This window comes from Aspergillus oryzae, chromosome 5, assembly GCF_000184455.2.
Source record: "Aspergillus oryzae RIB40 DNA, chromosome 5".
Lineage (NCBI taxonomy): Eukaryota > Fungi > Ascomycota > Eurotiomycetes > Eurotiales > Aspergillaceae > Aspergillus > Aspergillus oryzae.
The window spans coordinates 4,058,422-4,081,777 of NC_036439.1; the positions used below are offsets into that span (position 1 = coordinate 4,058,422).

At 48.3% G+C, this 23,356-nt stretch overlaps 8 protein-coding genes across 8 annotated transcripts; 2 read left to right on the forward strand and 6 right to left on the reverse strand.

Annotated features, from left to right (window-relative positions):
* Positions 1-53: 53 nt before the first annotated feature.
* On the forward strand, positions 54-434 carry AO090113000004 (Alb1 domain-containing protein; the record flags this gene model as incomplete). The annotated part of the gene is made up of 2 exons (XM_001824153.3): positions 54-69; positions 127-434. The coding sequence occupies 2 exons, from the start codon at positions 54-56 to the stop codon at positions 432-434; spliced, it is 324 nt and encodes a 107-aa protein (XP_001824205.3).
* Positions 435-724: 290 nt separating this feature from the next.
* vp16 (tethering complex subunit VPS16) lies at positions 725-3,522 on the reverse strand (the record flags this gene model as incomplete). Its single annotated transcript, XM_001824154.3, has 7 exons — positions 725-973; positions 1,034-2,304; positions 2,354-2,448; positions 2,498-2,991; positions 3,041-3,169; positions 3,219-3,325; positions 3,378-3,522. The coding sequence occupies 7 exons, from the start codon at positions 3,520-3,522 to the stop codon at positions 725-727; spliced, it is 2,490 nt and encodes an 829-aa protein (XP_001824206.1).
* Positions 3,523-4,449: 927 nt separating this feature from the next.
* On the reverse strand, positions 4,450-8,195 carry AO090113000007 (GMC family oxidoreductase; the record flags this gene model as incomplete). Its single annotated transcript, XM_023237763.1, has 4 exons — positions 4,450-4,507; positions 6,353-7,283; positions 7,393-8,106; positions 8,162-8,195. 4 exons carry the CDS (start codon positions 8,193-8,195, stop codon positions 4,450-4,452), a joined length of 1,737 nt encoding a protein of 578 aa, XP_023092557.1.
* A 1,094-nt stretch (positions 8,196-9,289) lies between these two features.
* Positions 9,290-10,754, forward strand: AO090113000008 (uncharacterized protein; the record flags this gene model as incomplete). The annotated part of the gene is made up of 6 exons (XM_023237764.1): positions 9,290-9,431; positions 9,497-9,719; positions 9,790-9,929; positions 9,980-10,074; positions 10,137-10,250; positions 10,314-10,754. The coding sequence occupies 6 exons, from the start codon at positions 9,290-9,292 to the stop codon at positions 10,752-10,754; spliced, it is 1,155 nt and encodes a 384-aa protein (XP_023092558.1).
* A 3,500-nt stretch (positions 10,755-14,254) lies between these two features.
* AO090113000010 (uncharacterized protein) lies at positions 14,255-15,269 on the reverse strand (the record flags this gene model as incomplete). The annotated part of the gene is made up of 4 exons (XM_023237765.1): positions 14,255-14,397; positions 14,506-14,727; positions 14,780-14,920; positions 15,029-15,269. 4 exons carry the CDS (start codon positions 15,267-15,269, stop codon positions 14,255-14,257), a joined length of 747 nt encoding a protein of 248 aa, XP_023092559.1.
* Positions 15,270-15,415: 146 nt separating this feature from the next.
* Positions 15,416-15,836, reverse strand: AO090113000011 (uncharacterized protein; the record flags this gene model as incomplete). The annotated part of the gene is given in 3 exon segments (XM_023237766.1): positions 15,416-15,428; positions 15,440-15,550; positions 15,601-15,836. 3 exon segments carry the CDS (start codon positions 15,834-15,836, stop codon positions 15,416-15,418), a joined length of 360 nt encoding a protein of 119 aa, XP_023092560.1.
* A 162-nt stretch (positions 15,837-15,998) lies between these two features.
* Positions 15,999-18,023, reverse strand: AO090113000012 (bestrophin family protein; the record flags this gene model as incomplete). The annotated part of the gene is made up of 4 exons (XM_023237767.1): positions 15,999-16,012; positions 16,793-17,103; positions 17,175-17,719; positions 17,784-18,023. The coding sequence occupies 4 exons, from the start codon at positions 18,021-18,023 to the stop codon at positions 15,999-16,001; spliced, it is 1,110 nt and encodes a 369-aa protein (XP_023092561.1).
* Positions 18,024-19,095: 1,072 nt separating this feature from the next.
* Positions 19,096-20,984, reverse strand: AO090113000013 (FHA domain protein; the record flags this gene model as incomplete). Its single annotated transcript, XM_023237768.1, has 3 exons — positions 19,096-19,692; positions 19,779-19,862; positions 19,908-20,984. 3 exons carry the CDS (start codon positions 20,982-20,984, stop codon positions 19,096-19,098), a joined length of 1,758 nt encoding a protein of 585 aa, XP_023092562.1.
* Positions 20,985-23,356: the final 2,372 nt, after the last annotated feature.

The window sequence follows — 23,356 nt, forward strand, 5'->3', positions numbered from 1 at the left end:
CTGAAAATATTCTACGGCTGTGATAAAACACAAACTTTCCGGTCCTCATCACAATGGCTAAAGCAAGAGGTACGTGGATATTATGCAGGAGAGAAATGAGGTTACTAAATTAACGGCTGTCTATAGTCCAGTCAAAGCACTCTCGTGCGGCTCGCCGGGCAGCATCGCCGAGTCTCGACGTTGACAAGTCTTTGACCACCCTTCCCCGTGCCGAAGATACCGTGATACAGCGTGAATCTATACTTTCTGATCGCGCAAATGCCGGTGTGGCAAAGAAGAAGTCGAAGGCTAAAGCTCTCACAAAGGCGCAGCGTGCTAGGCAGCAGAAAGGTATCGAAAGAGCAGAGAATATCTTGGATCAACTGGAGACGAAAGTGGAGAAAAGTGTCAAGCGGGGAAAGACAGTGAAAGCACGTAGGGTATGGACAAACTGATTTTGCCAAGGCCATTTCATCGATACTGACAAGGCGGGCCGCCAGGCTGAGTGGGAAGACCTGAATCGCAAGGCGGGAGCGACCATGTTTCAGAACCTCAACGACGAGGCCGATAATGACGACGATGACGCTATGGCCGATGTTTCCGCGGCTCCTAAGACAACGAAGCCGCAGCCGCAGCCGGCTCAAAACCTGGTGGCTGACCAACACGCAGATATTGACGTGGACGATGATATCAGCTGAAATGTCATAGCGACAGTGCAAAGGAGATACCAGGCTGGCCACGTCAACTATTTCCTTGGCCTAAGCTGGTTGATCATTCGATCAATATCAGCGACAGCTGGCCCCGAAGCTCTCGTCCGGAGGAGCTCCAGGGTATTAAAGTCCTTGGCTCTGAAGGCTTCCTCCCCAGCTTTCACGATCATTCCACATTTCACCCACATTTCCACCTTGTCTTCGACCGGTAAATTGGTGCATTTGGGGACGAAAAACGAAGCGAGTTTCGTGTTTCCAGCACCTAGTATCTCGTTATAGAAAGGCTGTCAACTTGTGTCAGCACGTGCATGCATACAACAGAAGCTGGTTAAGAATTGGCTCACCTCCCACCCGATCGGAGATTTCTTGTTTCTGCCGATCTCTTCCAACTCACCCCAGTCTCGTTTGGCAACTAGAGCCCTTAGTCTAAGCCACCAATATGTCTTATCCGGCATTTTAAATTCACTCTGAAGCTTTTGTGCTCTCTTGCCGTAGCCCGATCGGATCAGTCTGTAAATAGTCTCGTTCAAGCTTAGACCCACAAACTCAGACCGATCTGCAATGTCCTTATCCAAGGCTTCCTGGACCTTCAACAACTGTGATGCTTCGGAAAGAAGTTTTTGCTGCAAGACTACTGTCGCGTCTTTCGAGTCGACTAATAATCGAGAGGCAAGGTGCAGCTTCTCAGTTTTGCTTGGCAACTCTGTCTGACTCAATGCTTCCGAGAGGAGCACATTCGAGCCGTCGATCGGACGGTCGTCTTGGTAGTAGAGATCCTTTAGTAGTTCGGTATCGTCACCTCGAGCGGTCGTTTCCACAAGGGCAGAAGCCATAGGTCGGGTGTTAATCATTCTGAAGAAGCTGGCCAGGGGGAGTTTGCTCTTGAGACGTAGAAGCACATAGTTTACTAGGTCATTGTCACCGCTTTCGATGGCCTTATCAAGAGCAATTTCATCCTCCTCCATGTTCAGAAGTAACGGAACCTGCTTGCCAGCCCGTGGCTCGTGGTTCAGCAGCTGAGTGGCCAGATGAGCACGCCCTTCATCATAAGCGGCTTGTGCGATCAGTTCGAACGATATCCCCGGCTTGCCGTCCAATCTTTGCACGATAAGCTTACAGACAGCTTCATCGTCAACGGTTGAGACCTTAACCTTTTGGCTTGCCCAATGGACGTAGATTCTGTCGGCAGGAATCTGGAGGTATTCCGAAATTTTAATGGCAAGTAAATATTCATGTCTGTTCACCAAGCGTTCGATAAGTTTTTCCGGAGTCAGCCGCATGTATTGATCGTATGAGATTGGAAGCCCAATCTGGTAATCCCTAACTGCTTTAAGAACTCGGAGTTTCTCGGTCATTTCAACGAAATCGTCACTGTTGTATAAATCCAGAACAGATTTGCCGAATGACGCAGCTTTCAACAATCTCTTCTGCCAATATGCGTCGAACTCATGGCCCGCGGCCCTAACGCAGATGTCAACGGCTTCCGGTAAACTTGATCGGATTCGCTGGATGTTCTCATCGGCCTTGGGAGACTTCTTTTCCAGCAAGTCGATTGAGTCCAGCAGGACTGAGGCAGGGGAGGTAGATCCGAGGCGGAAGATCGCCTCCGTTACGTCTGGATTGGTGTTAATTGATGGGGAAACAGATCTTGTAAGCAAACATACCTGTCACTTTATGCAAAAACTCGCATGTGTCATGCGTGATCAGTCGAACGCCATCAAACTCGGGAACAACATGGACAATGCCGTCATAATAGTAGCTTAATTGGTTAGGAGAAAACAGGCTTCCAGATATGATGGACAACTCACCGAGCGGCAACCCCATTGGGGCCAATCAAGTGCACTTCATCTTCCCACGCAATGACGACAGCATCATCGCCACACCAGTCAACTGTCCGGGGAGTTACGCGAGATTCGGGATCATACTCGCTGTACTTGCTCTGGAAGTCACTACTGACTACCCATACTTTGCCTTCCGCCGTAATGAGGGCCACGAATCTTCCAGTTGGCGACACGCTGGCATGCTTAAAAGGACCATTTTGAAGCACTTTGTCCTCTGCCTCTGTGGGATCAACCAGGTAGACAGTCTTGTCAACAGCTAGCAGTACCTCGACTGAGCGCGACAGTGTAAAAGCAGGTGGAATTAAGGACCATGATGAAACCTCTCCTTCAGGGCAATGAGCTAGGAGCTTCGGTCGAGGCTCGTCATAGTTAGACACAGCTACCAGCTGGTTGTTTGAGAGCAGAGCAACGAAGCCGGAAGTCCAAAAGCGACAAGCTCTGACGCCATATTCTTCCGCTCCCTGCGCATATTAGCGCCGAAAATAGTAGATATAGAGATCGAAAGCCTACGTTTCCAAGAGAAAATGAAGTAAAGTCTCCATACAGTCCGAAATAGCGTCGAACGGTACCGTCTTCCGTGATCACTAACAACTCCTCTTTGTCGGACCAGCCGAGCCCCCGGATAGTACCATGCTCCCACTGGAAACGTTAGAGTTAGAAGGACCATTGAGCTGAATCATTAACTAACATTAAGTCGGTTAATCAGCTTTCCCGAGGAGGAATAGATACCAATGCTCGACTTGGCGGTCTGAGCATCACGGAACCTGTATGGCTTGGTATCATCGCGATGCAATGCTATGATTTGTAAGCATCGATTCGCAAAGTGTATAACGATAGATACTCGTACCTAAAGCCCCTCCGTATGGCGCGCCTGCGACGATGTAGTTCTCTAGTTCAACATCTTCATCAAAGATCGCGTCGTATATCGGGACTTTTCTATAGAAACTATCGCCCAGCCTCTCCCAGTTCGCCAGCGGATTTGACGGTGCCATTGATACTGGCAGATATTTCCATGAACAGAGACCGCGCCAACCGACGAAAGAGATCGAAGCTGCAATGAGCCTTGTTGGCGGTCGTTCATCGGGAAGCTCCCAGCTCACATGGGGTCGGGCCGGAGCTAAACCTAGTCAGGAGTAGCGTCTTGGCTGTTCGTCGGCCACTTATCAAGACTCAATTTACTGATACTGAACATCAAGAAGCATACGAGTTAAAATTATGGATGATCTAGCGGAAATATCCAGTCTGGTACTGGAACTATCGGATCTTGAAGTGGCGCTTTATCTCTGTCTTGCTGCTCGCGAGCATTGTCGTATAGACGCTACGGCCGACAACATAAATGACGTTGCGAAAGAACTCGCCTTGGTAAGTCGCTTCTCAATATATAGTGCTTCCTATTTCACACACTGACGTTCCGCCAGATATGTACACACACTTTCGACCTTACTTATGTTGTTGTTGACTGCTCTGAGACTACAACACTGGATGAATTCTGCTTAGAACTCATTCCTGCGAATGCTCGAAACTCGGCTGGTCCAAACAATGCGGGTAACAGGGTGGTTAACGTCGTAGTAGCCAAAAACTTGGATCACGCTGCTGACAGGATACAACTCAAAGCACTTGAGGTGAATATAGCATCTTGATCAAATGTGTGGCTTGACTAACGTCTATAATAGCTGATGCGCTCTAAAAAAATCAATACACATAACGGCTTCCTCGAGGTTCCAGAAGACTTCCTCTTCATACCGCTTGTTATGCGCAAAACAGAACATGATCAGCCAGCTTTAAACTTCCATTTGGTAGGTAGTTTGCTGTCATAGGCCTATAATTGGATGACGCTGACTAGTCAAGAATGACCATCTCATTATCTCCCACTTTCACGGTACTAGGGACGGGTTTATATACTTAGAAGAGAACAACGACTATTTTTCTGACGGCCAGATGTCAGCATCGTCTGTTGTGCGCAAATCAGAGGTACCGCTGCACAAGGGACACCCGAATATAGACCGGAAGGTGAGCTTAAGTTTCTGCACATCCGCTCAAAACTTACCGATATATAGGCCTTGGACAAACTACAGCAAGCCAGTGACCGTGTAACTATGGGCGCGGATATAATTCGGTATCATCAAGACATCACTGTGTTTCTCCGTCTCAGTCGCGCAGTTGCTGGAGGTATATCCGCACGATCGAATGTTTATTTTAGAAAGCTCTCAAAGTGTGTCCTCCACAGAACTTCAGAAGCATGGCTTGAACTAATTAAGATAGGTTGCTCGCTGCATTGCATGGAATTGATTATCTCACGCCATCGATAGTAGCCTTAGCTGCGAAGAAGGTCTTCCGTCATCGAATCATTGTGGCCAACCCGGAAGATGACCGCAGTTTGCAATATGGAAGCGACTTGAAAGCGGTAGCCCAAGTTCTATCTTATGCTACTCCCGATACTATCCTGGATAGTGTCTTGACACTGGAAGCTCCCTTATGAGCTACAAAGTCGTACAACGATGCAAATAATATTCTTAGGCACAGTGTGCTTTCATAATCAACCAGACCGTGCAATATGTTACAATGTACAATACCTGACACACTGAGCCATATATCCACCATCATATCCGTCCGGTAACTGAAGATATATACATGAACTCCCCACTAATGTAGCCTGAACAGTGTCCCTATGACCGCTCACCAATCCGTTAATCAAGGTCAAGTATCTCACTAGCCAAGTTCACAATTCCACCTAGTATATTGGACACCAAATCCACTACACCTCCCAACAACGGAAACGCAACCGACAACAGACATTCTAGCGCATCCGTTACCTCGTCCAACAATTCTTCCAATGCTTCGTCAAGTGTGCACTTTTCTTCATCATCCCGCTTGGTACTTTGCAATACATTGTTCGCGCCCACGTTGGGCTCTTGGCAGGTCGTCATCTTGCTCAAAACTTTGTCTTTGGATTGCTTGAGCATCGCCTCTGCGGACTGAATTTGTTGGAGTTTATCGCTAAGACCTCTCTTATGGGTGGCGTCGACGGTTCCATTAAGGGTGGGCACCACTGCCTTGCCACTTCCCGCACTAACATGAGAGAGTTTCTCCAGGATCGGGGAAACGTGGTGGAGGGTGCGGTTTAGCCTTTCCAGGTTCTGACAATTGTTGAGACTAGTTCCCGGGACTACCGAGTGGGCGTGGATAAGTGAAAAAATGCTTGAAAGGAAGACGAAGCAGAACAAGAGTGGCCGGTACATGGTTGCGATTGTTTGATGGGCAATGAGTACAGAGGAGTGTTACCGGTTGGAAGATGGATTCTTGATTCTCCATGATCAATGAAGAATGAAAACCTGGCACTCTTGGCAGGAGAATAAGGGGGATCTACGCAAAAAAACCCGGAATCCTTAACTAATGCATCCATTGCAGTTCCAGAAAAAGAGAAAGTCTATCATGTCGGATCATCGATGATATCCTCGCGGCTTACCCTAAACGGCAAAGGTGCTCATTTCGCGTAATTCCGGGATTGGAGCCGAAAAGGAGAACCATCGCTTATATCAGCGGCTATGAAATCCCGTGACCCCACTAAGGGAGTGGGTCTGTGGAGAACATGTGAGCTGTCAACAAGTTTAACGGAGGAATTCCGACGGCATGAAGTCCGTGACTCCGTTGACACTCAAACTGGGGTCTAGCGCCAGTTTCCCCGGAAAGAGTTTCTGGGTCAAACCACTTAAGAGCTAATAACGATCGATACTTGCGTTGGGGCCAATTTCAATAGGTTCAATAGTTTTTCAAATTCGATGTACGCTAATGCAGAAAAAGAATGTCTAGGCTAGATCATACTCCTTGATCAACTTCTCCGCGCATGTGGCTCCCGTCACATATGCCACGGCCTGAACGTGACAGTTGGCCAGCACGGGGACCACGCTCATATCCGCCACGCGTAACCCGTCAATGCCCATGAAGCGGAAATCGTTGTCCACTGCGGCATCGGTATCGCCCTTCTTACCCATCTTGATAGTACCAGTCATGTGCCAACTGGATGAAATGTTCTGTTTCCAGTATTCCAAGAGATCTTCGTCAGAGTCGGACTTGGGACCAGCCAATTCCATGACGTTATCCTTGGTATAGCCATCGCTCTTAGCAATGCGGAACGCATCCCGCAGAGACTCAATAGCAACGCGACGATCGAATGGGTGAGACAGGAACTTCGGATCGAAAAGCAAGGGCACATTGGGGTCCGACGACTGTAGGGTGACTTCACCACGACCCTGTGCGTTGAACATGAACACGAGCAGGCAGGAGTAGTTTAGGGCCTCCTTGGCGAAATCCGGGATGAACCAGTGGATAGGGAAGTGTGTCAAAATTTCGTAGTGTGGCACGGTCTCTTGCAGAAGATATTTCTTCTCTTCCTCAGGCAGCTTCTGGAATTCCTCGGAGGACGTGACCTTGTCGAGCTTGAACCAGCCAATACCCAGTTCGCAGGCGAACCGTGACCATGGGCCGCTTCCGTCCTTCTTCCATTGCTCAAGGGCCTCGGCCATGGCTTTCTCGTCGCCGTAGAACTCGCGGCGCTGGGTGCTATTCTCTACGCGAGTGTTTACGATCGGGACAAAAGTGTGGTCTCGGAGACCCTGGCCGATGGAGGGAACATCGAGCTTAACGGGGATATTGAACTTCTCTAGCTGCTGTGCGGGGCCAATGCCGGAGTGCATGAGGATGCGCGGACCTTCCAGAGACCCAGCGCACATGATAACCTCCTTTGAGGCGAGATCTTCGCAAATGTTAGACAGATATTACTTGGTTGTATACTTTATATGATAAGTCTCCGTTGTCGGATACTCCATTTCAAATTAAGAGTGGGTAACTGAAGTTAAACTCACACTTCTTCCCATTGGACTCAACACCTACGGCCTTGTTGCCGTCGAATACGAGGCGCTGTACAGGAGCATCAGTGACAATAGTCAAGTTCTCTGGCTTCGGCTTCAATAGGTCCGCGGCTGTGGAACGAACACCCTTGTAGGCAGAGTTAATCAGAACAGACATCCCAATGGGATTGCCTGAGTTGTGGTCCGGATTGAAGGGGAACCCTTCCTGCTCAAAGACATCCAAAAGGGGCGGTAAATCTTTCTCCCATTCTGAGGCGAAACCGACGTGCAGGCTGCCAGAGCTTCCGTGGTCTTCAGCTCGGGGAGCTGCGTACTTCGGATCAACGCCCGCGGGAAGATCACCGTGGAAGGTCTCGAGGGCTTTGAACCTGGGCTGGATTTGCTCCCAGCGGAAGGCATCATCACCTACCACTCGTGCCCACTCTTCGTAGTCATCGCGGGCGCCTACAGTGTATACACCAAAGTTGATGGCACTGGAGCCTCCCATGCCCCGTCCACGGGAGTAATCAATCTCGCGGTTGTTACAGTGCTCTTGCGGGGTGGTCTTGTAGCCCCAGTTCATGTGTTTATTCTGGAAGGTCAGCCATCGCTGACCGTCCACCCGCAGGTCGTGCTCAGCATTGAGGCCTCCGGCTTCCAGAAGAAGCACTTTGGGATGCTTCGGGGAATTGGCTAACTGGCTTGCCACTGTGCTGCCAGCCGGACCACCTAATTAAGTTTCATTAGCGGATTGTGGCGACCCCGTCCGTGTGGGTATTCTCACCTCCGATAACAATAAAGTCAGCAGCGGAATCCATGTCGTCTTCTATGTGTCTGAAGTTGATCTCTGAAAGTCAATCGGGAGGAGACAAAGAGGGGGGAATACGAGGTCTTCATAAGGGGGCCGGACTGGCTAGCTGTGACTAGTGCGTCTTGGGAGTGATGGTCCTACTCCGGTAGTAGAGGGGTAAAAGCACGGGCGGAATGGTGACTGACCGCTCTGCTGGCGTCGACTCCATAGTCCATACTCCTATGGACCAAAAGAAATTTAGGCAGCATTCGCAGGCGTGAAAGCATTCGGTGCTTGTCTGGGAGTCCAGTCCTCAACGGTGGTGTGTCCGGCAGGGATCAACAGCTCCGGCGTTTGGAGCAACGTCCAATGAAGGGTTGCGAGATGCCCTAACTTGCAGGGTTTGCGGGTCCGAGGACGAGCCTAATCTCCCGCTAATGTCTAATCATAGTACTTGGGGTATTGCGAATTCCCACTCCATGGTTTAAGCTCCAAATCCACGTATGACAACCGAGGCCCTAGTGCTGCGTCAGGACGGATACGGATTTCACACTAGTTTTTAGTCGTGTTCACAGCTCTCTCAGGGGGTGGATCCATCAAGGTACCGAATTACAGACCTTTCTACCGTCCGAAAATGGAGCCTTCTTGCCACACTAACTTAAACGGGCTGCTTCACTTCATGTTAGGGTAGAGTTCGTCGATTCTACCCTTCGGATCATTGCCTTTCTAGGAGATAGGTTGGATGTCGTCTCGTCCACGGACGACGGGAGGACAGTATGTCCCGGTGAAGTGGTCGTGTTCTAACGCTGATTAGCATCACATTAGCTCCGTCCAGATCTTGGCGTTATAATTTCAGTGCAAATCCCTCATGCCGCCAGTGGATCCAATGTTCCCGGAACCGTGTGAAGAAATCCTGTAAAGTGGTACTTTGGGATTTTCTCTTTTCTTTCACTAGCATCAAAGCGCATTGCCCCCGTTCCCAAAATGGCATCCATTCCCTCTACTTTGGAAGCGGGACCTAGCGCACCCAGTTCTTATACTTGCCAAACCCGGATCTCTTGAGTGACCCATTTGCTCTTTTTTCCTACGTTGTGCGCTTTTCAGCTTCCCGTCGTTGACATCATGGCCACAGCAGACCCGGAGGCGTTCACCCTTCTTTCTCTGGGTCTAGTCTTCATTATTATTCGAATTTACGTGAGATGGACTTCGGTCGGCCCTGCCAACTTCCAGGTGGATGATTACCTGATGCCTTTGGCCGGGGTGAGTATGGATGAAACCGACTGCGAATTTTGCGAGAAGAGGGGTGCTTACACTTTAAGATATAGCTAGTGTACACTGCCGAAACAGTAGCGGCGTACCTGGTTGGGGCCAAGTTCGGTGGACTGACGAATAGTTACATGACTCCCGAAGAACGTGCCGCCCTTGATCCAAACTCGCGCGAGTATTACGATAGGCAATGGGGCTCGAAAATCCAGGTGATCGGATGGTCATTCTATGCATGCATCCTGTGGTTGGTGAAGGCCTGTGTGGCCGTGTTCTATTCCCGGTTGACGTACGTTTTTCTTCTTTATGATAATTTCTGCCTGCTAAAATCTGCTATACCTTGATACTGACAAGCACAGCACTGGGCTTCAAAACCTACCAGGTCGAGTGCGGTTTGCATATATCCTCCTTGGAGTGACCTATCTTGCCGTGGCATTGTCTATCTTGCTCGGATGCCAACCGATGCATAAGTACTGGCAGATTAACCCAGATCCTGGGAGTAAGTATTTGAAGACCGATTGATCTCCTTCCACCTTACTAACAGCTTAGATATCTGCCAACCCACCAAGTCAACGCTCTATGTCCTCATTGTTGTCATTCCGAACGTATTGACCGACCTGTACTTGATGTCTATTCCACTACCAGTTCGTCTCTCATTGCCCCACAAAAAGCGACCAAAAGCGACCAAAAGCTCACAATACATCAGTTGTTATGGACAGTCAACATCGGTATTAGGAGAAAGATTACCCTAATGGCTTTGTTCAGCGGTGCCTCCTTCGTGATCATGGCCGCTATTATCCGTGCTGTAACCATTATGACCGTACGTCCTACCCTTTCCCTAGACCTACCTCGATTGTTTCCATATCTAACGAACCTACCATAGTCCGGACCCGAAGGCGCAGTCTCCGGCAGTAAATGGGCCTGTCGTGAAACATTTGTTTCTATCGTCGTCGCCAACCTCCCCATCATCCAACCACTAATCCGCCGAGGCGCCCAAAAAGTCGGTCTCAGCGCTCTCTTCAGTTCCTCCGGTGGACCTTCCAGCTACGGCCGACACCGCACACAATCCTTCCCACTCTCGAGCCGAAATCAACCATCTAAACGTTCGCGACATCCGCTTTCAATCCCGAATAATACTACGGCATGGGGAAGCGACGAGCATATCCTAGGGGACGGGTCAGACAAAGGAGCGGGCAAAAAGAATGACATCACAGTCACCCAAGAGATGATTATCGAGAGTGAGCCGCGTCGTACTGGTCATCAGATAGATGAGGCCCTTCCGTCGCCTAATGCGTGGGATTCGAATAGGGGGCGGGCTGTTTGATTTCTCGGGGTTTGGGTTGGGTTGGTTGGTTAGGTTAAGGATGGAGTTATGGTGTTTAGACGTGTCCGGATTTAAAACTGTAAACTATTTCCTTTGTTAATGTATGCTCTAGTGAACTTTGATTGAGATACCCAAGCTAGAAGCTTCACAACAGTTTGTTCTATGGATCCAAATGCAATAGTCAAGTATAGCTCAGCAAATCCATGTCATTAAATAACAAGCTTTAGACTAAAACAGACGAATGCAAGTAAGGCTTGGCTGGGGCCAAGACCTGTAAATGGTTGAAATGGCAGTCGAAGGATTAATTAATGTAATATATTAATGTACTAATTATTATGATTCACCCTAGCTATAGAACCGGGAATCTATATTAATACTTATTAAGCTCGTAACGCTGAACTTAAATTCCTTTGGTTTCTAAATAGCTTACTTAGCTATAGTATTTATAGTCAATACAACGATTATTATGAATATGGAGGTCGTTGGACAATTTGCGTAGGGCTTGGACTGGTTGCCTTAGGCATTCGACTCTGACGAAATATCCCTAATTAGTAGTCTGGATCTTTCAATGTTCTGAAGTAACCCATCCTACTGAGCACAAAGCATGCATTGGCCACACTCAACACATTACAAATTAGGAAAATCAACAGATTTTTTCGACAATCCCAGACAAGGGCGAAGGCCATACAAATCACTCAGTGAACTTCATCAACTTCCAAGGATTATACCATTCATAAATACTCCTAATCTTCGTCAATTCTCACCTATACGACACCTATACGGGAGATTGCCTCAATCTTTATAAGATCCAGTTTTGTAATCTCTTTGCCCTACCACACCAGGTGGTACATAATTAATTTACAGCATTTTCTGCGTTCTTAAATCCTCAAGGGCTCCTTGTAATGCCGAGTAGAGCAACCCTTGCTAGAGTGTAGCATTTTATTCCCCAGCTGCCAACCTCCAGATATCGGCGACCCATGATCACTCAATCTCTTCAGGCCGGCACCGTATGCCTTATAGAGGAGGAGAGGCTTCCTTTCTATAAAGCGGAGCAATCCTACCCTGTTCACATAGGGGAGCTCCTTCACTCAAGATAGAAAGTTCTAGGGAAACTTGGGTATGGGTCTTATTCAACTGTTTGGCTGTGCCGTGACCAAAGGTACGAATCTTCTACATATAAACATTTTCAATATTTAGCTCATTCCCATGAAGTATCAATAAGTATGTCGCTGTCAAAGTGCTTACCAGAACGTACGCTCGTTCGGAGCCAGCCTGGTCTAGGGAGCTCGGAGTTTACGAACACCTAAGCAGACTGAATTCATCACATGTTGGAAATGCCTATATTCGTGGACTTTATGATATCTTCGAACTTTCGAATCCATGCGGAGTCTACCGCTGTTTAGTACATCCAGCAATGCATTTGTCGATCAATACGCTACGAATGAGAGCAAGGTCCTGTAGATTAAGTGAACCTCTACTTAAGCAAACATTGATTTGTCTGCTGCAAGCTCTCGACTTTCTTCACAGTGAGATAAATATCGTTCATACTGGTAAGATCCCCTGTTCTTGGCGGTTCCTTTGCATATGTTAAGAACACCATAGATATCAAGGCCTCGAACATCATGCTTAGCATTGAAGATGAGGCAATTCTTACAGAATTTGAAAAGGATGAGCAAGAACACCCAAGTTGGCGAAAGATTGTGGATAAAAACTACGTTAGATACGCCTCTCGGAAGCTTTCACTGCCGCGCAATGACTTATGGGGCCAGCCAGTACTGTGTGACCTTGGGGAGGCTAGGATCGGAAATTCTCACAAAGGGAATATTCGACCCGACATATATAATGCCCCTGAGTTGCTTTTTGACATGCCATGGAGATCTAGCGCTGATATATGGAATGTCGGCGTCATGGTAAGTTGAGTCCTGTGACCATGAGGGCCGTTCTCACTGACATGTTCAGATCTGGGATATCTGAAAACAAACATTTGTTCAATGCACTTGACGAAAACAAAGAATATCCTCCATCCCATCATGTTGCCGAAACGGTGGCCTATCTTGGTCTGCCACCACTTCACTTTCTCTAGCGAAAAGTGAAGAAACACGCAATGTATTTGACCAGAATGGTCAGTTATTGTCTGCCAAAGCGAGAATGGAGCTAACGGTCATATAGGTAAATGGTTGGGTGTAGGTGGTGTCTCCATACCGTCAATCTCCATGGAGGAGTCGGAAGAAAACCTAAGTAGTCAAGATAAACAGCAGTTCCTCCATTTCATGTGGTCAATGCTTCAGTGGGTCCCGGAGGAGAGAAAGACGGCGAAAGAACTATTGGATGATCCGTGGCTGAATTCGACGTGAATCACTCCCCTTCTCGATTCTTGAAGTTATGGCCAAGTTCTGTATGAGTTTGGGATACATATCCTTTGGCCCAGAGACGTTAGGAGTAGATACAGATAACCCGCCGAATACGAGATCTTTTGTCCCCTTCTCACGGAGACCAAATCCTGACCCAGACTCCAGACACTATAGGGGGAGAACACGGTTGTCGTTCGCTACACCGCGTGGACATGGACATGTGATAAAGCCATTATATGATAGTGGGAGGGTGAATCTGCCTCTAGGGATAATTATGGTAACACTCCATTGTCATACTCTGCGGGAGTTGAACGAAAGACAATGAATTAATTATATGGTAGATATGAGACTGATTTTACCGCAATCTACCATCTGATATCATGTCAAAGGACAAGAATGACCGCACGTCACTTTCATACGCTGAAGGGGCTGGACGAGAGGATCTCAGAAAGCTACTCATGGACGATCTGCAGTCAAGCGGGTAAGTCTCATGCTCCTTTTTATCTTGATCGTATCACACTTTATTGCGGTTGTTGGATATGTTGGTTTATAGGAACTATGGCTGATATAAACATGATAGTAGCTCAACCATTGAGGTGTCCAAATATTCATGAGTAGACCCATGAAAATTGTCTATTTTGAAATTTGAGTCCAATACGGCAGCTCGTGGAATTGAGAATTTGTCCGAAGGCATACATTTCAGGGCTGAGGATGATACTGGAAATAAGTGTACAAATTGTGTTAGAGTACGAGAGACCGCTACCTCTGTCCCTATGAAATCTACTGTCTGAGAGGATTCCAGCTTCAATTATTAGGAATCGAGTTCAAATTGAAAGTTCTTGTGAGAGAGGATACTTTAACCTAAGCTATGCATATTGCCCTGCTACTGAAACTGCTAATTGTTGACCGTGTCTGCTGAGAGACACAATGCCCTGATGCCTCATATGTTTCCCCCCCTTGTTTTTCTTCCTCTGTTTCTTTTTTGATTGGTGAGACAGGGCGAGGTAATGCTAGCAGCTATGTCAATGACCAAGAACGAGAGGATACAACCTGCAGATAGCCACACTTACTGGTCACCCGAATGTGAGAAGGTGTATTCAACCTCATGCAGGGGTCAATCCCATAAGCGACATTCGATGGCGAGCATGGTCACGCAGTTCTGACAAACCCAAAGAAAGAACCGTCATAGGGTTTTGACCGGCAACCATGTGTTTGCCAAAGAGATCCAGCTTCGTGAACTGGACCACATCGGTGTCGGGATCGGGAGCAGGAACAGGCCGCGGAAAGATTGGCTAAACCCTTAGTATTAGCTTAGGCACGGTTTCGAGATAGTACGGTTCGTACCTTTTCGCACATCATAAGACCCCCTGCCGGATTTCGTGTCCATACTTCCACCTTACCTTTACATCTATTGCGGACACACTTGGACCACTTCAACAAGATCACCACATTGACTGTAGTGGATCCATACATCCATAGGTCTTTATCAGCGTGCAAGCGCGGCCACGATTCACTGAATCCACTTTCAACAACAATTGAAGGTAGGTCGTCTGTAGCCGGACATAAAAACAAGTCTGGCTCCTTCGATGAATGCGTGTATTGCCCCGTAAATCCATCAAAAGCTATGACCAAGGATTAGTATCCTAAGACTGGACTGTAGAGTAAAGAGCATACTCGTTCCCACTCCAAAATCCATAAGATCATCTTCGGCCTCGTTCGTCAGTCCTTGTCTTGTCCAGCGACGGGTAGCATGATTGACCCATCTGTGGTGCACATCATGGAGTTTGGTCGGCATCACTCGGATCCAAAGAGTCCCTGTGAATGAATTGAAGTTTGCTCTGCGTCATGTCAGCTAGATGCACTGTAGAACTGCTTGAGTATTATCGTACCTCGCATTTCTCGACTCGAAAACACTAGACTCACGGAGTGAGCGACAGATGAGACTACCTTGTTCAGGCGGTATGGATTCGAAGACGATCTCTGTGAATTCTCTGATAGTGGGGATCTTGCGGACGATCTCGTTGAAGATGGCTTGAGCAGATCGTGGTGGAACTTCGGTAGAACCGTTGCTTCGTAGCTTTCGAGTAGAAGATGGTGAGGCTAGCTCGGGGGGACTGAAGGACCTCTCGAGGTTGGAGAAAGGTGATGGGTAGCTCGATGCCATCTTGATGAAGAACAAGAGGAAAATCAAAAGGGGTTTACAAGATTTACTCTCAAGGAAGGCAGGGAGTTGACAAAAGAGCAAGCAAAACACCTGGACTGAATCAAGCAGGACCAAAGGACGATAGTCAGGAAAGAAAGGAACTAGGATTAAGAAGAGAAACTGCCACTAACTCCAGCAGTATTGAGGATGATAAAAAGAAACTGCGAGCTAATCGAGCAGTATTAGAGGTGATAAAAAGAGACTGCGAGCTAATCGAGCAGTATTGGAGGTGGTGAGAGAGACTGTGACAGAATCGAGCAACATAAAGGATAATAAAAAAAAAACTGCGAACAAGTCTAGCAGGACCAAAAAGGTGGTAAGAGAAAGAGAAGAAGGAGAGGAAGTGAGAGAGAGGAAGAAGTGTGAAGAAAGGTGGGTGGGATGGCCGCCTAAGGCATCGACGCTTCCATATTCACCGGCGACGGTCATGTCTCGTTCATCATGACGACGCAAAATCTTAGAATAGAACTGGATTATCAGCGGAAGTTGTGATGTTAAAAGAACACTTGATTGTGTTGATTGTTTCATGGGGTGTCTAGTCTATATACAACCACTTCACTCGAGCCTGAGCGCGCTAGTCACAGCCCATAATCTATGTATTATTTATTAACTGTACCAGGAATAACTAAATGAGCTCTATTTCTTCCCCGGATCTGAATCTCCGCTTATTGACTAGTATAGCTAAACTATTTACTTCTCGATATCTTTACCGAAGGTTTCATACTAAACCTAACACCGGCATACCAGAATACATGGAACCTCACCGACTCCCCAGACTCTACTATCAATGCAGAAATACTACCTACTCTCCACTGCTCTATTCCGCGGCAATCAAGCCATCGCTAGATTCGTCGTACCACACAGAGGTGAGCCCGCATAAATAGATTGACGGAGTGCAAGAGACGACTGAAAACACAACAGGTCGCCCAAAATAACCAACACTATATAGAATACCTTCTTTTCGGAAGGATCGATTGAATACCTATCACTGTTTAGCCTGATTCCGTTCTATGTAATCGGTTGTTCAATATGATGCCGACATTGTGCTGAGTATGGTTGGTCAGGAGCTGGGGATTGGATGGGCGTTTGGACCGTTCTTTTCCTTCGTTCTGTGGTGGTGTTCTTTGCTCGACCAAGACGATGCTTATAGGGTTGTTTTGAATGGTCCTGACTCCTCTATTCACAGAAGGCAACTTTGCATTACGTTTCAGTAGTGTCGTTGGGGTATGGTTTTGTGAGTCAGAGGAAGTTTGTATGTTTAGAGCTTCTGGTAAAGTATGCGGTAGACAATTGTAAGGTTATGCTGCTATCGTAACCATAAGTGTAGACATGAAGCCATGAATCAGTACATACATATATTCCAATCCTCGTTTACATTCTCCACACCCACCACTCGAATGTGAGTCCTCAGTCACACGATTGACGAAATCACACCCTCCCCGTCACAGGTCGATGCTTTATGAACATCTCGGGCGGGAACTTACCCCGGTCGCTATGATCTTCGACACATCGGCTCTCAGTCCTTGGTGTCTCCGCTTCCACGAACGACATCAACTTCCGCCACTCCGATAACACCACGTCGATCTCCATCTTGGAGTCCCCAACAATCGCATCCATCTTGATATCGTTTCGGTCGTATCCGAACGGATCTTCCAGTTGTGATCCGATCCCTTCGATTCCGTATAATGTGAAAATAACCAGACTGACAATGGGAACAGTCCACCAGCCCAGATCATCCACCATTCCGAAGGGCAGGACGCAGCCAAAGAGAGCCAGGACTTGTTTTTGGTGAATCCTACATTATCATTAGCATCCTCTGCCGAGACAATAACAGTAAATGGGGGTTTATAGAAGGAAGAAACTCACAAATGCGCAACAGGAATAGGCGTCAACCGAATCATCTCCATCTTCCCCACCGCATCCAACAACGAATTCAACTGCGCCTGCATCTGACTCGCCCCAGGCGCATGATACCAGCCCCTCTCTACACCCCTCTTGATGAAACCATCTATGAAGAAACTTAATTGGAACGGCAGCGTTAACCCTTCATCCTCGTGACCCTCGAGTCCCTTGGGGAGCAGATTCGCGTAGTCGGGGTTATATGCCGCGACTCCGTCCTCGCCGACGTCGTCCCCAAAGGAGTAGAAGGCAGCGCCATATTCGGCGCGGAGGTGGTTTTTCACAGCGTAAGGTATGGCCATGAGGATGCGGATGGTGCGTTCAATGTCTTCCTTTTCGTCTTGGCGGAGGGGACGCGAGGTGCTGTAGCCGTTGGTGAGGATGGTACGCACCAGGTTGCGAATGCAGGTTGTTAGGGTTGTGAGGCTGCTGCGGCCGTCCCAGAAGCGGTTGTAGCTGGTTTGGTTGCGGAAGACGAGCATGAGGCCCACCACTATTGAGAGAGAGGGGATCTGTTTTTAGTAGTTAGTTGTATGCTTTTTGGAGAGCACATTACGAATGAGAACCAGGCCTTACAATGCTACTGGGTAGTCCGACGGTATCAAAAATGTACAGATCTAGATAGACGACGAAGGCCGTGAACAGTGCGTGGAAGAGTACGGGCACGATGATGGCGCCGTGGATGGCGCCTTTGATGAATCGGAAGACTAGAGGCCATCTAAAGAAGCCTTCGATCAGACCCGATCCAGTCCCAGTTGCGCGGTACGTACCTTCGCGGCTTCTGTCGATGGGACAGGAGATGCGGGTGTGTGCCATGCCGGACAAAGGTGTTTTGCCGGCTCAGCACGGGGGTGGACGGGGCGCTCAAGGCTAATCGCATTTTCCTGCGGTCATTCGAGTGTTGCGAGATCAATAATGTATGTCGAAGTGCGTGAGAAGAGGAAATTGTCCCAGGCAGCGGTCAACCAAAACAAAGGGTCAGGTTGTTTCGACTAGAAGACTGGGAGGGGTATGGCGGTCCCTCGAGCAAATCACGAGAGACGAAGCGACACACTAACAATGGTGGTTCGTGCCACTAATCATAGTCTGGGCATAGTTTAAAAAGTTCCCGCGTCCTATCGCCATGTTCGATGCGCTGCCGATCTTCTGTGAGATGACGTCGCTTCGATTCTGGGGTAGTAATTGGATATCTGCACGGAATTATGTGGAGGCGCTCTGAAAGTATAAGACGAGCGCTATTCATGATCACTGGCTGGCCACCGTTCGATGGCGTGGCGGTCGCAGGAAGGTTGCAAGATGGACTCTCCGGCGAGCCAAGAAATGGAATTGTTGCTTTAGTAGCTGGGTTGGCCAGTGCGGTTCCCACGCACGGTCGCAGTATAATGTATGTACACACATGCTCAATCAGGCGCTATAAAAATAGAACGAAAAGGAAAGTGTAAGAAAAAACGAATGCGGACGAGGAGATCGTCGAGGGACCACCGGCAACCTTAGCTAGATCGCAGGACGTATGCAGAGAACAAAACACCAATACCAGCCGGCTAAAGTGCACCGCTGGGCTGCCAGCGAGGACGGCGCAATGGAGAACCTGGCCAAGCCGACCGGGAGGAGCAATCCGGCGATGCGAAATGGGGGTATAATTCAAAACCAAGGGCAGATGGGTTCCAGATTGCGATGCTAGATATAGAGATAGAAAATAACTATGCTGGGGTGTTTAATTGTAAATGATGCAAGGGGGTTAACGAGAAGAAACACGTGAGAAGGCCGCAGATAGCCTTTGATGGGACGCCTAGTGGTCGTTGACAAAGAGTCTCCCCGCTCACAAAGGTCAATGTAGGTCATTGCGCATGGACTCCCATGGCGTTGTATTCCATAGGATTGTCCTTCTTCATGACATGCTAGCCCGGCCGTCAAATACCAGAGGACCGGAATCATTGCGTGGCGTCAGAGGGTTATCATCGGAGGACTCAGAACGAACGGGTGTATCTGCACGCAGCTGCGCCTGCCGGCACTGAAGAGCACTAGCCGTAGGAACCGGTATCCCGATGCTCCCAGTGACAACAGGGGATGGATTGGCCACACGGGGTGTCTCATCATCAGATTCTCTCGATGTACGGTTTTCATTGAGGTGCATAGTCCCGACATCATGAGTAAGCCCTGCTGCCGCGGACAAAGAATTTGGCAGGGCATCCACGGAGTCTTGCGAGGAGTTGGAGGCCTCGGGAGTTGGGTTGGTTTCTAGTTGAGGGGTGCGAGTTTCGGATCGACGGTCCTGGGATGAATCTCGTTGTTCCTCTGTGGAGGTGGGCTTTTGCTCCACCTCCTCGTAATCGTTCGAATCATCGACCTCGGCGCTGAGATCCGTGTATGCACGGCAATTCGGGCACTGGAACATAGGGTAATCCGGTGTATGAATGAGGCGACTAACGCACTTGTAGTGCCAAACATGGGCACACGCTGCCATGAACAGACACTGATAAGGTCTCTACACTCGGCGTTAGCCACAAACTGACAGGATAAACCAGCAAAGGAAAACGAAAGGCCAAGATAAATGGAAGCGGTGAGACAAACCAAGACAGATCCAAGACAAATCGAGCACTCACGGCACCCAGAATAGTCCGCCGTTTCGCCTTTACCTAAGTTTTTAATGAGACTCTCGGTGTTTTTACTAGAGCCTTGTTAGCATCGTCGTCTTCCTACTTCGGTGTGTGGACCATACTTGAACTCGTTAGGCTGCTGCTGCCAGGACCGGTTGCATTCAATGCGAATCCGAACGCATCGGAAAATCATCTCTTCCCCACCTCTGAAATCAATACCAAGCTGCACGATATCACCATCCTTCACTGTATATAGCCGAGACGCCATGTTGGGCTGACTCAATCGCATGTGGTTTAAAAAGGTTCCCGATGAGCTTCCGACATCCTTGATGTGCCACTGCCCGTTCAGGTACAGAAATTCACAATGTTTTCGACTGACGACCTTCGACTTGAAACCAACAGGCGCATCGGAGGGCTCTGTGGGGTTTGCGACGGGCAGGCCATCTCGTTCAGAGTATCGCCCGACCTTGATGACACTACTCTCCGATGGTAGCGTTCGAGAGATGGGGATAAAGGGTAAGGACGGTCTTGAATTCCCGTGCGAATCCTGGTGAGGGAAAAAACGAATGGTGGCTTTCTGCTTTGGGCGTGGCGATGAAGAAGAGTTTTCATTGGTAACCGGGTCGGGGCAGTCTAACAGCCCATTTTGCAGGTTGGTCGGCGCCGATGCTGGCGTCGTGTCCACCTCCGGTCTCGTATCTGGGGTTTGAGACAACCCTCTCAGCCGCGCCATCCTGCCTTGGGTCTGCGTCCGACGAGGCTCGTGTGAAGAAGGGGGGGAGGTTGATGACTCGGAGGAGCGATTCTGGGAACGCAGGTCGAGATCAAAACCGCGGTAGCCTGGAAACAAGACAGAACTGTAGCGGGCGAGGGTCGATGAAGATGGCTCAGAGTCGGGACATGGGGCCGGGTTATTGGTCCCCACAGGTGGATGAGCAGATTCGGTACCGGTGGAGGCAGATGACGCGGGAGAAAACCAAGATACTCGACTACTGAAGGTATGTCGACGGGCGATCGGTTGTTGACTGTTGGTATTAGAGGTTGATGATGACGAGGAGGAGGATTGAGAGGAGAAATGATTTTGGGTATAAGCGCGCAGTTGGCTAAGGCGGCGGAGGGGCCCCGAACGAGCGTCTGATGGGAAGTTCGACGAGGCGGAGGCGGAAACGGATGCAGACATTCGGTTGGGTCAAAAATTAATTGGTTGCCTGAGGAGAGGAGACAGAAAAAAAAAAACAAGATAAAAAAAAGACAATTATTTACCCGGGCGAAAGGGTTATAAAAGGAAAATAACTTGCAATAATATGAAAAATCAACAGAAGAATGATACTGAATCCGTCAGTTAAAAAAATAATAATAAAGAAAAAAAATATAGAAAAGAAAAGAAATCAGAAATCAATCAAAATAATAACAATCATACACTGGGAGCTTCGTCCGATCTGCGCAACCGCCCTATATTGGGATCTCCCTTAAGACAATATCCGATCGGGTCACGAAAGTGGATTTTCTAGTCAGAAAGCGTGACGTACTACAGGGATGCAAGAGTGAAACCGGAGGGAGTAAATAAGGAGTCAGAATAAAATCACAAAAAAACAAACGCACGGGTGTACAGAGGAAGGTTGCAAGAGCTTTAAAAGGATCAAAGCGATGCTCTAGTGATTTGAGAAAACGGACACTAGACCAGAAGAGGGGAGAGGCGACGAAGGCCAGAGTAGAAAAAAAAAGGGGGAAAGGGTATGATTGTTGTTGGCAAAGATGGCAAGTAGCTTAAGTATGCGAGTCAGATGGTAAGATCTGCCAGTGGGGCATCTGAATGGGATGGTATGGCTTGGTAGGTATGCGTGAAGTTGTAGCTATCTGAACGTCTGGGTGAACCCCCTCACAATAACAAACACGCGACCCCGTCGGTGAGCAAAAGGTACTATTTTCCCAGTCCCTTGGCCTCCAGATTCGATATGGAATGGTTGTAGAAGGATCTATCAAGGACTGATTTGGCGGATAAAACAGTTCGTCCGCTGCGCAACAACAAAAGAATCATGCATTAAGATTCTATTGATTCTTCTGTTCCCGCAGTAAGCTTCCTTCCGCCGTGGATCGTCATGCAGTTGACAGGCCCGGAATATATCAAGGACGTTTTTGCGGTATCAGAGAGTTTGGTGAAATTCCGACTTGGAACGTGCTGAGATAAGAGTCTTAGTCAGTTTCCCAAAAGAGCTTCTTGGTAACTTGAAGTTACTGAATCCGACAGCAAAACTACGCGAATTGGACCTCGTCTTCGAGAACTGGTGGCAAGTTCTCCGATTTTCGCATTGATCTTTTTATGGTTGGTTGCTAAGACGCTTAAGATATCGTCCTATAGACTAGGACTGCTCCGCAGTTGGTGTCGGGTCTTAGTTTGCGGGGCAACACGAGGAAGGGATAACATGCGACGGGTCATTCCAATCATCGTTCGCAGGTATTTGACCTAAACTCCGTTGTCTGGAGGTACAGCCTTATTACTTAGACAAAATGGCGTCCATGGCGGCTCCATGTGACCCTCTTTGGCCACCGCCTCACGTGGGAGGCGGGCAACATTGAACAGTGAGCATTCATGGACTGAATAAAACAATGTCGGTTATACGGGACGGTGATTACCTGCGTGGATCACTCAAGTTGGACGGGTCTCGGTGGAAGTAACTGGTTATGGCATGTTCAACGGTTAGCTGAGATGATGGGTCCTTTTTTTACCAATTAGTCCGTCCGATTCTCCAATACTTCCGAATCCCGAAGCCGACTGACCAGAACGCGGAGACCGCCTTCTTCTTTTTTCCTTTTTCTTTTTTTTCTTCCCCCTCTTGGCTCCAAAGTGGGCTATTATGACGTAGTACCACGTCTAATTAATGTTTATGGGAGCCAAAGTGCTAACCCAAGGATGGACGGATCCATTGCCGGGATCGGCAGCAACCAGGCCTGCATCTTATCCAAGCATTTGGACAGACTACTGTTCGAATGCCACGAGCTTGAGTAAGCTCAGGCAAACCGAAATTTCTTATAGAAGACAAACCCCGTTCCACAAAGTACAGCGTTCAAACCAGAATGATACCTTCAGTTATATAAAAAAAATACCTGCTCCTGCAGAGCCCTACTTGGGTAAATGGGAACCACCCGCTATGGCCAACAGCCCGTTGATCATTCATCCTTTGTCTGGTGATCATGTCGCATCACTCGTCAAGTGCTGGCTTCCGGTGTACAGGCGATATTTTGGTAAGAAATAGGTGATATTAGTAAGCTTCGAGGTTTGTCGGATATATCCATATGCACATAATAAATATTTTCTATTAGTATATAAAATACTAATACCATACGGGCGGTATCAGTCTCCGGATACGGATCCTTTTCGGTTGTTATGACGAAGGACTAGAGGGGTGAGGAAATCTATCCAAGTGTTTCTGTTGAGTACTGAGTAAGACGGTCCCCCGTGACCGTAAGAATGATTCTCACAACCGTGAGTGTCATGTCGAACCCTTAAGTTTGCCGGGTGGATCGGCGGGTAGCCCCATGATTAGACCAGGG